This window comes from Melanerpes formicivorus, unplaced genomic scaffold, assembly GCF_026170545.1.
Source record: "Melanerpes formicivorus ecotype bairdi unplaced genomic scaffold, bMelFor1.0.p_v2 SCAF_8, whole genome shotgun sequence".
Taxonomy (NCBI): Eukaryota; Metazoa; Chordata; class Aves; order Piciformes; family Picidae; genus Melanerpes; species Melanerpes formicivorus.
In genome coordinates, this window is record NW_027142360.1 from 25,330,909 (window position 1) to 25,343,687 (window position 12,779).

At 43.7% G+C, this 12,779-nt stretch overlaps 1 protein-coding gene across 1 annotated transcript in view; it reads right to left on the reverse strand.

The window, feature by feature from the left end:
• CFAP54 (cilia and flagella associated protein 54) overlaps nt 1–12,779 on the reverse strand; it is a 111,876-nt gene that overhangs the window by 37,314 nt on the left and 61,783 nt on the right. Inside the window, exons 36-44 of the mRNA XM_068142887.1 lie at nt 11,471–11,622; nt 10,279–10,506; nt 9,581–9,804; nt 9,331–9,466; nt 7,330–7,429; nt 4,983–5,135; nt 3,105–3,302; nt 2,385–2,472; nt 618–824 (exon numbers count right to left, since the gene is read on the reverse strand). Of these exons, the coding sequence (XP_067998988.1) occupies nt 618–824; nt 2,385–2,472; nt 3,105–3,302; nt 4,983–5,135; nt 7,330–7,429; nt 9,331–9,466; nt 9,581–9,804; nt 10,279–10,506; nt 11,471–11,622 (1,486 nt within the window). The remainder of the gene's footprint in view (nt 1–617; nt 825–2,384; nt 2,473–3,104; nt 3,303–4,982; nt 5,136–7,329; nt 7,430–9,330; nt 9,467–9,580; nt 9,805–10,278; nt 10,507–11,470; nt 11,623–12,779) is intronic.

Sequence of the window (12,779 nt, forward strand, 5' to 3'; positions counted from 1 at the left end):
ACTATTTCCCTTGGGAGATGATTCCAATAATGCTTCTAAGATCATTTAGATGTTTCTTAATTTTTATATTTTGTCCATTTTTGTGGACATTGAGGATCAGCTCAGAGTTGTATCCACAGTGTTTTACCAGCACTTAAAGAGCACTGGACAGAAATATTTATTGATGGTAGACTTTAATAGAGTAATTCAAATTTCATTCAGTTGTAATTCACCAGAAAATGAGCACTTTAGGCAGTAAATCTCCCCTCAAGACACATTAATGTTTAATAGGTGCAATGATTTGGGAGATGTGGTATTTCAATTGAAAATCAATATGACTGCAAAATCCTGGCACTTAGGACTTTTCATCATCTTGTTTTATATCAATGATCTCTCCATATAATGTACGGCTGCAATTATGATCAAAGATGAGTGCTCAAGAAAAGGGAGCAACAATATTCTCCACAAGAGCAACTTTCTTCCTGAAAGGGAAAAAAAAATAAGTCCCCTGCCTTTGATGACTCTTTTTTTTATAGCAATTTGTTAGTGGCTTGAAATTAATTTCAAGTTGCCTGCTGTCCCGGATGAGCAATTTGGTTAAAGCATAGAAGAAATGCATATACAGATAAAATACTTACTGAGCTATCTTAGCAACTAAGACTGCTGCATGCAAACACCCCCAAACTCCAGCCTGAGAAAGAAATTCCTGACTAATATCAGTCCATCTTCCAACTGCAAAGCAGTCTGCAGTGTTTTTTGGAACACATAACTCTTGCCAGTTGTTAAGAGCATCGGCAATGTTGAGTGTTTCATCAAGGGCTTGACACCAACATTTAAAAGCAGCTCTGCAACACATAAAAAACAAATGTTCTCATCATATTGCTGACATTTTCTGAAGTGGAAGATAAGATTCACTTCATTTTACCTTTATTGCCTCAGATAGAGCTATTTCTGATTAGGTCAAATACAGTTTCTGCAACACAAGAAGATCCCATCCCTGGTCAACAGAATGATTGGAATTTCTACTAAAATTAAATTGTCAAGCAGTTGATACTGCTTCTCAAAACCCCACAGACTTGCTTAATTAATCTGCTCAATTGCAATTAGCTAGCTAAGAAAAGCAATCCGTTTCTGAGCCTGTCAAAATAAAGCTACTAGTGAGTTAGCTGAAAGAAGAGATATGGGCTTGAGGGCAGCACAAGAAGGAGAGAATGCACCAGGTTGGAAGGAACCCTTGAAGGTCATCTTGTCCAACCTCCCTGCAGTGAGCAGGGACATCTCCAACTAGATCAGAACTTAGAAGACGAGAACCTTTATTAGAATAAACCTTTATTAGAATAAACCAAAGCAGGTTGGAAGAGACCTTCAAGATCATCGTGTCCAACCCATCAACCAATCCAACCCACCCAAACAGCTAACCCATGGCACCAAGCACCCCGTCAAGTCTCCTTCTGAACACCTTCAATGACGGCGACTCCACCACCTCCCCGGGCAACCCGTTCCATAGCGCAATCACTCTTTCTGTATAGAACTTCTTCCTAACATCCAACCTGAACCTCCCCTGGCGCAGCTTGAGACTGTGTCCTCTTGTTCTGGTACTGGGTGCCTGGGAGAAGAGACCATCATCAGCCTGTCTACAACCTCCCTTCAGGTAGTTGTAGAGAGTGATAAGGTCACCCCTAAGTCTCCTCTTCTCCAGGCTAAGCAGCCCCAGCTCCCTCAGCCTCTCCTCATAGGGCTCAGCATGAGCCATCAGGGTGCACTTGCAGCCCAGAAAGCAAATCACATCCTGGGCTGCAGCAAGAGAAGCATAGTCAGGAGGTTGAGGGAGGTAATTCTCCTGCTCTGCTCCATTCTGGTGGGACCCCACCTGGAGTACTGTGTCCAGTTCTGGAGCCTCTCTTACAGGAAGGATCTGGAGGTGCTGGAAGGTGTCCAGAGAAGGGCCACGAGGATGAGCAGAGGGCTGGAGCTGCTCTGCAACTGAGGAAGTTTGGGCTATTCAGTCTGGAGAAGAGAAGGCTCCAAGGAGACCTAATTGTGGCATTCCAGTATCTGCAGGGGGCCTACAGGAAAGCTGGGGAGGGATTTTTTAGGGTGTCAGGGAGAGATAGGACTGGGAGGCATGGGAAAAAAATAGAAATTAGTAGATTCAGATTGGATGTTATGAAGAAAGTGGTGGAAGCCTCATCCCTGGAGGTTTTTTACGCCAGGCTGGATGTGGCTGTGGGCAACCTGCTCTAGTGTGAAGTGTCCCTGCCTAGGGCAGGGGGGTTGGAACCAGATGATCCTTGAGGTCTCTTTCAACCCTAAAAATTCTATGACTCTATGATTCTAAGGGTATATGAATGCTAATTTCAACAAACTGACATAATGCCCTTTTTTTCAACCCAACAACTACTTACCTCTTTTTTCCAGCATAAAAGTGAAGATTTCCAAGTTCGTGTAAGGCTTGAACCTTGAGGTCTCTCTGTTTGTTTATTTCGAGGATTCCTGTTATTGTAATTAAAAACAATGTATACTGGCACACCAATAAATCAGTTACAGAACCTAGAACAAACTTTGCATGATGCAAATTCAGTGCATGAGTGTTTTTTGCAACACTCATTAGGCATATCGGTTTTTACTTTCAGATGTACATCAGATCATCTACTCCAACCTCCCTGCCATGGGGAGGGACAGCAATCAGCTAGACTCAGTTGCTCAAGGCCTCATCAAAGCTGGCCTTGAACAACTGCAAGGAGGAGGCATCCACAGCCTCCCTGGGCAACCTATTCCAGAGTCTCACCACCTTCATACTGAAGAACTTCTTCCTAAGATCCAATCTAAACCCACTCTCCCCCAGCTTCAAACCACTCCTCCTTGTCCTGTCTCTAAACATCCTCATGAAAAGTCCCTCTGCAGCTTTCCTGTAGGATCCCTTCAGTTATTAGGAGGCGGCTAGAAGGTCCTCCCAGAGCCTATCTGTGGTCCCACTGCCTTGTAGCAAATCCATGGCTTCGAAGGAGCTTTCCACTGGTCCACTAGAGTAACACTGGAATAAACATATTTGAACACAGATAGGCAGAATACTTTGGCATCCAAACTGTCAACAGACATGCATATAATGAAACAAAAGAAATTACCAATTGTCTGTTCATAGGAAGTGATAATTTCTGAAAGATGTGACTTGGGTATTGGTTTTCTCTCAACTGTGTTGGAGGTATTAAATTTTTCATCAGAAAGGTCACGTGGAGTTTGCTCAAGTATCACTTCAGCTCCCACATTAAATTCCAGCCTTCTCTTTGAAGAGGTGTGACTCCTGAGTGCTCTTCCAGCAGTTTCTAAACCAGAGAAGTGATGTCTATGATCAGGTCAGACAAGTACAATACTTTCAGATACTTGTTCAGCACCACAAATATTTCCACCCCATGTTACTTGAACAAATGATGCAGTTCCTGGGTACGCTGTTTCTGTCTTCTTTCCTGGGCTAGGATTCTGTCTGTGTGTCTCAAACTCACTGGACATAACTCATTGGTCAGAGCAAGCAAATGAAAACTGTGCTCTGATAGAGAAAATAAACTTGGGAAGATCTGCCAGTCAGTCCTCTGGCAGGGATTTGGCTGCAGACAGACAGGAGACAGCTGCAGAAAAATTCACATCAACCAACCATGAGACATAAATCATAGGAAAATAGGTTTAAAGTTTGTGCTTACAGAACTTCAGCTATAACTTTACATTTTATGGCAGTTTTGGGTTGGTTTTTTTTCTAATTATCAGTAACACAAATTCATAGGTTGGTTTAGGTTGAAAGGGACCTTAAAGATTGTCTAGTTCCAATTGCCTGCCATAGGGAGGGCCACCTAGGCCAGCTTTCACAGAATGATAGGGGTTGAAAAGGACCTCTACAGATCATCAAGTCCAAGCTCCCTGCCAAAGCAGGATCACCCAGGGCAGGACACACAGAAATGCATCCAGATAGGTCTTTAAATTCTCCAGAGAAGGAGACTCCACAACTTCTGTGTGCAGCCTGCTGCAGTAACTTACTGGTAATCAAGATTTTTCAGGTTTCTTATTGGCATGGCCAGTGTTTGGCTTAGCTCAATCCAATTAATCGTGGTCTGTAGGAGCAGTGCTCCAATGTAGAAAAAAACCCAATCTCTTCATATTTAATTTTAATTAATCACACACACTGCATGACAGCCAACTAAATATTTTCAGGTTAAAAGGGCAGCATCAAGAACTAATGTGAAATTAGATTTAGGTTCATAATATGGAACAGGCATGGAAGCAATGTTCTCTGGGTCACCAAGTCTAGACCTCTGCTGCTACTGGAACCTGGCCTAACTAATGCTGAGTACAGTGACACAATGACTTTCCTGCTCCTGCTGGCCACACTATTCCTGATGCAGGCCAGGATGCCGTTGGCTCATGTTCAGCCTACTATTAACCTGTACCCCTAGGTCCCTTTCTGCCTGGCTGCTCTCCAGCCACCCTGACCCCAGCCTGTAGCATTGCCTGGGGTTGTTGTGGCCAAGGTGTAGAACCTGGCACTTGGATGTGTCCAATCTCATGCCCTTGGACTCTGCCCACCTGTAAAGCCTGGCAAGGTCTCTCTGCAGAGCTCTCCTACCCTCTAACAGATCAACTCCTGCCCCCAGCTTGGTGTCACCTGCAAATTTACTGGTGATGGACTCAATCCCCTCATCCAGATCATCAATAAAGATATTGAACAGGACGGGGCCCAGCACTGATCCCTGGGGCACACCACTAGTGCCTGGCTGCCAGCTGGATGTGGCACCATTCACCACCACTCTCTGGGCTCGGCCCTCCAGCCAGTTCCTAACCCAGTGCAGAAAACCTGGCCGTGAACACCTCCAGGGAGGGACATCCACAACCTCCCTGGGCAACCTGTTCCACTATCTCATGACCCTTAAACAACAAAATATATCTACTCCTTTCACTGTTTAGTGTTTTGTCTTCATTTACACTTGAAGTGAGAAACATTTCAACTAATAACTCACCTTGTGTGTGGGCAAGAAACAATGAAAGCATCTTCCTGCTGTGCCTCAGTGCTCTGCTGTGGTACTTAGATTTGCGTAGAGATTCTCTGAAGCACCTCAGTGTGTCATCCACATCAAGAGGCACATTAACCAGGCCTTTGGCTCGGCTGTGGTCTAGAAGGAATTAAGAATGGGAGAACCATTTGAAGCTACACAAATACACACTTTCAGTACATCACTCTGCAACACAAATTTTTGAACAATTCCACAAAATAGCAATGGGTAGATTCAGATTGGAGGTCAGGAAGAAGTTCTTCCCCATGAGGGTGGTGAGACACTGGAACAGGTTGCCCATGGAGGTGGTGGAAGCCTCATCCCTGGAGGTTTTTAAGGCCAGGCTGAATGTGGCTCTGAGCAACCTGCTGTAGTGTGAGGTGTCCCTGCCCATGTCAGGGGGGTTGGAACTGGCTGATCCTTGAGGCCCCTTCTAACCCTAACAATTCTGTCATTCCATCATCCCGGTGGGGTATGACTGGCAGAACATTCGCAGTTCTTTTTCCTATATCACTTTTGTTACTGGTATCTTCAAACTTCCTTTTTAAAGTGAAAGGGTGAGTGCCCAGAGGATGGAGCCAGGCTCATCTCAGTGACGCCCAGTGACAGGGCAGGGGAGACCTTATTACTGTCTACAGCTACCAGAAAGGAGGTTGTAGACAGATGGGGGTTTGTCTCTTCTCCCAGGCAACCACCAACAGAAAAAAAAGACACAGTCTCAAGCTGTGTCAGGGGAAGTTTAGGCTCGAGGTGAGGAGAAAGTTCTTCCTAGAAAGAGTAATTGACCATTGGGATGTGCTGCCCAGGGAGGTGGTGGAGTCACCATCCCTGGAGGTGTTCAAGAGGGGATTGGATGTGGCACTTGAAGCCATGGTTTAGCCATGAGGTGTTGGGTGGCAGGTTGGACTTGGTGATCTTTGAGGTCTTTTCCAACCTTTCTATGATTCTATGACAAGACTGAAATCTGTTAACATGATTGCCACCTCTGTTTCCTGTTGCAGCAGGAATTAAAGCAAAATTATTAACCACCAGGAATGCTTCTGAGCTTTTAAAGCTTTTTCTGTGTTACATTTTAAGTTGTCACATAGCATGAATGTTCACTGAATTCCACCTGCTATGGGCATGCCTCAGCTCTCTGCTCTGAGTTCTGCATGTCTGAAGTCTGGAAACCAGTATTTTACTACAGCTGTTGATGTTATTTACTACAATGTCTGGAGTTGCTGTATACCAAAGTTGTCAGCTGGCATGATGTCTCCACTGAGTGCATAATTTTATCTCCTCTTCTTACATACAGCACTAATCATTGCTTAATGAACTTTCCTCAGCTGAATTCAACACAAAGCCTCCTGTGCAATGCATTGACAAATCTGTGATATGAGGAGCTATGCCTTACAAACTTTTATTAATGACTACAACAGTTTAATCCTGACTGAAAAGAACAACAGCTTTGGTCTAAAGAGGGGTTTTGTCCTTTATAGTTCCATTTTTCTATTGATTTTATTAATAACAGCACAGGTTCACATTCACTTGGAATCACAGAATGGTTTGGGTTGGAAGGGACCACCAAAGGTCATCTAGTCCACCCCTCTGGCAGTAAGCAGAGATAGCCTCCATTAGATTAGCTTGCCCAGAACCCTGTCAATCCTGACCCTGAATATCTCCAAGGATAGGACCTTAACTACCTCCTTGGGCACCCTGTTCCACTGTTCTGCCACAAGAACTTGTACCTAACCTCCAGTCTAAATGTCCTCTTCTCTAATTTCAAATCATTGCCCCTTGTCCTATCACTGCAGACCTTTGCAAACAGTCCCTCTGCAGCCTTCTTGTAGCCCCCTTCAGATGTTGGAAAGCTGCTATTAGGTCTCCCTGGAGCCTTCTCTTCTGCAGGCTAAACAACCCAGATCGCCTCAGCCTGTCCTCACAGGAGAGGTGCTCCAGCCCCCCTGGACCAGCTCCATCAGGTCCATGTCCTATGTCAAACAATACCAATAGAAAATTGGACAAAGACCCCCAAGCTCACTCAACCTACTGTAGGTCAGGTTTGTGTTTAGATGACAACTGCTTTTCTCTGCCTTCAGATACAGTCTGAATACATTTGGAAAGGTCTTCACAGCATTGCTATACATCCAAAATACCCAGAATTATGATTTCAAGACAAAACAGAGATAAAATATTAAATAAACTATTATAGGAGCAGTGGAAGACCCACAAGAAGGAGGAAAGCAACCAAATAAAATATGCAGTATGAAGAAAAAAAAAAGAAGGAAAATGCTTGGGAGAAAAGAGAACTCATGACACTGAAATGTGCTCTGACCTGTATAGTCATTTATCATCTCAGGAGAGAAAAAGCATCCACTTGCAGAATGGGCAACAGGCAGCTGTAATTCGTGTCCTATGTAGTGTCTGCAGCTCATCTGAAAAGCAAGTTTTGTTTCATGATAATTGAAAAATATTCAGGGGGGAAAAGAATGAATGTTTGATGCTTCAAGATGAGCTTCTAAATACTGAGTCATGACAAAATACAGGAGGGCTAATTTACAAAGACACCAGTGACCCACAACTAGCACCCTCGCTGGTAAGAGGGGAAACGTTCACAAGACCTAGCTCTTGGCTATAACATCTAAGTGTTTAGATGTTAATGAATTAAGCTTGTCTCTCATTTGGTGTTTGTCATAATCAAGAGCAACTCCTTGATGCTCAGTAAATATACCACCTTTCTTTATCTGGATAAATGCATGCTTGCAAATAGCCAGGCAGCGTAAGCACTCCTAAAGAGCACACTGCCTGTAAAACACAATATAAAGCTGCTAACAAGTTTAAGTTTCAGATCAGCACTGGTCAGGCCACACCTTGAGTACTGTGTCCAGTTCTGGGCCCCTTAATTTAAGAAGGACATTGAGACTCTTGAACATGTCCAGAGAAGGCCAACAAGGCTGGGGAGAAGCCTTGAGCACAGCCCTGTGAGGAGAGGCTGAGGGAGCTGGGGTTCTTTAGCCTGGAGAAGAGGAGGCTCAGGGGAGACCTTCTTGCTCTCTACAGCTACCTGAGAGGAGGTTGTAGCCAGGTGGGGGTTGGTCTCTTCTCCCAGGCAACCAGCACCAGAACAAGAGAACACAGTCTCAAACTCTGCCAGGGGAGGTTTAGGCTCGAGGTGAGGAGAAAGTTCTTCGCAGAGAGAGTTGTTAACCATTGGAATATGCTGCCCAGGGAGGTGGTGGAGTCACCATCCCTGGAGGTGTTCAAGAGGGGACTGGATATGGCACTTGGTGCCATGGATTAGTAGTCATGAGGTGTTGGGTGATAGGTTGGACTTGATGATGTTTGAAGTCTTTTCCCACCTTATTGATTCTATGATCAGTTCAGTTCAGGGAAAAATCCTAATTTTTAATAGCTTTATTAGAATAAACCAAACCAGGTTGGAAGAGACCTTCAAGATCATCATGTCCAACCCATCAACCAATCCAACCCACCCAAACAGCTAACCCATGGCACCAAGCACCCCATCAAGTCTCCTTCTGAACACCTTCAATGACAGCGACTCCACCACCTCCCCGGGCAACCCATTCCATAGCACAATCACTCTGATTCCATTGAAACATTCCAAGTGGCAATGTCAGATTACTAAATATATAGAGCCATGTTTTTTAATGAGAAGGACTGGTTGAGCAGCTTAGGGCTTTTTCACAGAATGACAGGGGTTGAAAAGGACCTCTACAGATCATCAAGTCCAAGCTCCCTGCCAAAGCAGGATCACCCAGGGCAAGACACACAGAAATGCATCCAGATAGGTCTTTAAATTCTCCAGAGAAGGAGACTCCTCAACTTCTGTGTGCAGCCTGCTGCAGTAACTTACTGGTAATCAAGATTTTTCAGGTTTCTTATTGGCGTGGCCAGTGTTTGGCTTAGCTCAATCCAATTAATTTTGGTCTGTAGGAGCAGTGCTCCAATGTAGAAAAAAACCCAATCTCTTCATATTTAATTTTAATTAATCACACACACTGCATGACAGCCAACTAAATATTTTCAGGTTAAAAGGGCAGCATCAAGAACTAACATGAAATTGGATTTAGGCTTAGCATATGGAATGGGCATGGAAGCAATGTTCTCTGGGTCACCAAGTCTAGACCTCTGCTGCTACTGGAATCATGTCATATAAACCTTTTTCATGCACTTCAATCAATTATGTCCATTAATTTATTATAATTTGCTATTTGTGAGCATTATGAAAAACCATATTCATCTAATCAGTGAAAGTCATTCTCCATATTTAGTTCACCCGAAGTGTCAGCCTCCAAAAGAGAAATCTGTGGCTCACCTTCCATACATGAGCAGACAGATATTTTATGAAAGGGGATTCCTGGCTGCCTGGGCCACTGACCTTCTCTATCCTTTTCAGCAGCTGCCTCTGAGCATACACCAGCAGTGGACCCACCTGTCCTGTGTATGCCTCACTGCAAAAAAGAAGAAAAAGAAAGAAAAAAAGGCTATAGCAATGAAGCCAAATGACACTGTATTTAACTACAAAATATTCCTCTTTAGTTCTTACTAGGACTGGTGTGACTTACTGTGTAACTGTATTAAATTGTGCAGCTATGTGGACCAGGGATTCCCACTTCTTCATCTGATACAGCAATTCTATTGTTTTAAGAATCAGATTACATATCCACTTCAAGTCAACCACATTCACATCATCCAGAGGAGACTGTGGATGGAGACTGGAACCACCATTCTCATCCATAATACCTCCTAAACAACTGGGAATGCAGAAGTCTCCTTCAGGATCCACAATCTGCAGTGAAGAAACATTATTCTGCCTGTTATTTTCAAACTTGCTTTTTCAAGACAAACCAAATTAATGCTGTGATCCTCTAAAAACTTGGTACAGAGAGTAACCTAGAGGTATCAGAATATAATGCAAGAGAAAGGAATCTCTCTTCTGAAGATTCATAGATACATGGGATAGTTTGTGTTAGAAGGGACTTTGGAGATCATCTAGCACCAACCCCCCACCATAGGCAGGGACACCTTCCACTAGCCCAGGCTGCTAAAGGCCTGGCCTTGAAAACCTCCAGGGAGGAGGCATCCACAACCTCCTTGGGCAACCTGTTCCAGTGTCTCACCACCCTCACAGGAAAGAATTTCTTTCTAATCTCCAGTCTCAATCTGCCTTCCTCAAGCTTCAATTCATTCCCTCTCATCCTATCACTTCAAGCCTTTTATGTGATAGTAAGAAGCACAGCATCTAATTAAAGATCATTGTTACCTTAAGAGACCTGCTTGCTTGGAGTTCAATGATCATATCAATGATCGTGTCTGCTGCCAGATAAAATGGTAACCAGATGGTGTTTCTAAGTAAATCCCTGGTAATGGGAAGTGCCTCTGGATGGAAATGTGAATGGTTAGCTAGCAGCTGGAATTCTTGAGCATAGTTCCAAAGCTCTCGACAAGCATTTTGGAGCAGCGTCCAGTAGCCACCACGGTGAGCAAGAACCTGTGCAGATCATTCCAAATACAATTATACTTTGAAAATACAGAAACTAAGAGCCTCATGCTTGCATTGCAAAGCTTAGGTCTAAGTAATCGTTCAAAATTACAGCCTAGAGATCATTTTTAATGACAGATCATTCAATATTTCCATTTATATAAAGCATTATATAACCTTAATTTGGAGATGATCATAGAAGCTTTAATAACAGATCATTCAATATTTCCATTTATACAAAGCATTACATAACCTTAATTTGGAGATGATCATAGAAGCACTAATTGGTCATTGAATGCAATTGATTTTGGTGTACTTGTGGTTTTACTTGGTTTTAGAAAGGTTTGTGGGAAGAAGATTCAGTCTTTCAATCACTGGTCTTTCAGTTTGTACTACCATAGCATTCACTAAGAGCTGTCAAGGGAAAAGTTAATCTGCAAGTGTCTTCAAAAAGATTTAACAAACATGAGGAGTAGAAAGTAGCAAATCACAGAATCAGAATTGTCAGGGCTGGAATGGACCTCAAGGATCATGCAGTTACAACCCCCCTGCCATGGACAGGGACACCTTACACTAGAGCAGGTTGCATAGAGCCACATCCAGCCTGGCTGCAAAAACCTCCAGGGATGAGGCTTCCACCACCTCCCTGGACAACCTGTGCCAGTGTCTCACCACTCTCATGGGGAACAATTTCTTCCTAACATCCAATCTCAATCTACCCATTTCTAGTTTTGCTCCATCCCCCCCAGTCCTATAACTCCCTGGCACCCTAAAAAGTCCCTCCCAGCCTCCTTCAGATACTGGAAGGCCACAATAAGGTCTCCTTGGAGCCTTCTCTTCTGCTGACTGATCAGCCCCAGCTCTCTCAATGTGTCTTCACAGGAGAGGTGCCCCACCCCTCTCATCATCCTCATGGCTCTTATTGTAATGCAATGTGTGCTAACAAAATGGTTAATAAAAATGCCATTCTTACCACTGCTCTTCTTAAATGCAAGAATATTCTTGTAAAATACTGCAATAAAATGTTATTGGGCAGAAACTTGTTAGACTCTGTGGAGGACCCAGAGAATTCTGTGTCCAGCGTTGAAGTTTTGCTCAGCTTGCTTCTGCGACCAGAAGATTTAGCTGAATAGGAAAGAAATATTCAGGGGTTAAAAATGAGTCCTCAAAACATAAAAATGAAGCAAAAAAAAATTATCAGTCAGCTAGGATTTTCCTGTGGCAGCTGAAATACTTAAATGTTAGGAAATGCCAACGTTTAAGGTTATCATATTTATAAGGTTGTGATATTTAACATATAAGATGCTTTTACTTAAGCATTGGGAGTAGCAGGGATGTAAAAAAACCACCACACTTGAACAAAATAATCACATGTACCAAACAGATTTCAGCCTCAAAGCCAAAACACAACCCTCAGAGAAGTTAAGTTTTAGGAAGAAATCATCATGTGGGAAGCTCCCAGGAATCATTCTGAAATTGGGGCATTTAGAAAGGAGAATCATAGAATCTCCTGTGTTGGAAGGGACCTCAAGGATCAGCCAGTTCCAACCCCCCTGCCATGGGCAGGGACAGCTCACACTACAGCAGGTTGCCCACAGCCACAGCCAGCCTGGCTGCAAAAACCTCCAGGGATGAGGCTCCCACCACTTCCATGGGCAACCTGTGCCAATGCCTCACCACCCTCATGGGGAAGAACTTCTTCCTAACATCCAATCTCAATCTACCCATTTCTAGTTTTTGTCCATCCCCCCAAGTCCTATCACTCCCTGACACCCTCAAAAAGTCCCTCCCCAGCTTTCTTGTAGCCCCCTTCAGATACTGGAAGGCCACAATAAGGTCTCCTCAGAGCCTTCTCTTCCCCAGTCTGAACAGTCCCAACTCCTTCAGTCTGTCCTCACAGCAGAGGAGCGCCAGCCGTTAGTGTTGCTGTCTCCAGCCATTAGGGAAGGTAGGAAGAAGTGAAGACTTCTGGCAAATTCTGTGGTAGAGGAGAAAATTTGCTTTATTGTTTTATTCAATGCCAAATATCCTCCAAAGGGAAATACAAAAGTTCGTGGTAGTGGGATACAGAAATACCTGAGCTGTAGGTTTCAGGGAGAGGCTAATTTCAAGCTAAACAATATTTGAACTCCATGGCAAAGGACACAATTCATGACATTTTCATTCAGTGTTGCTAAGTTAGGAAGCAGTAAACAAGATTTTCATTAGTTCTGAGTAACTTTCAGTGACTTGGTTCTCAGTGACTTGTTAAGCAAGAGAAGGCTAAAAGTAGGCTGTTGCAA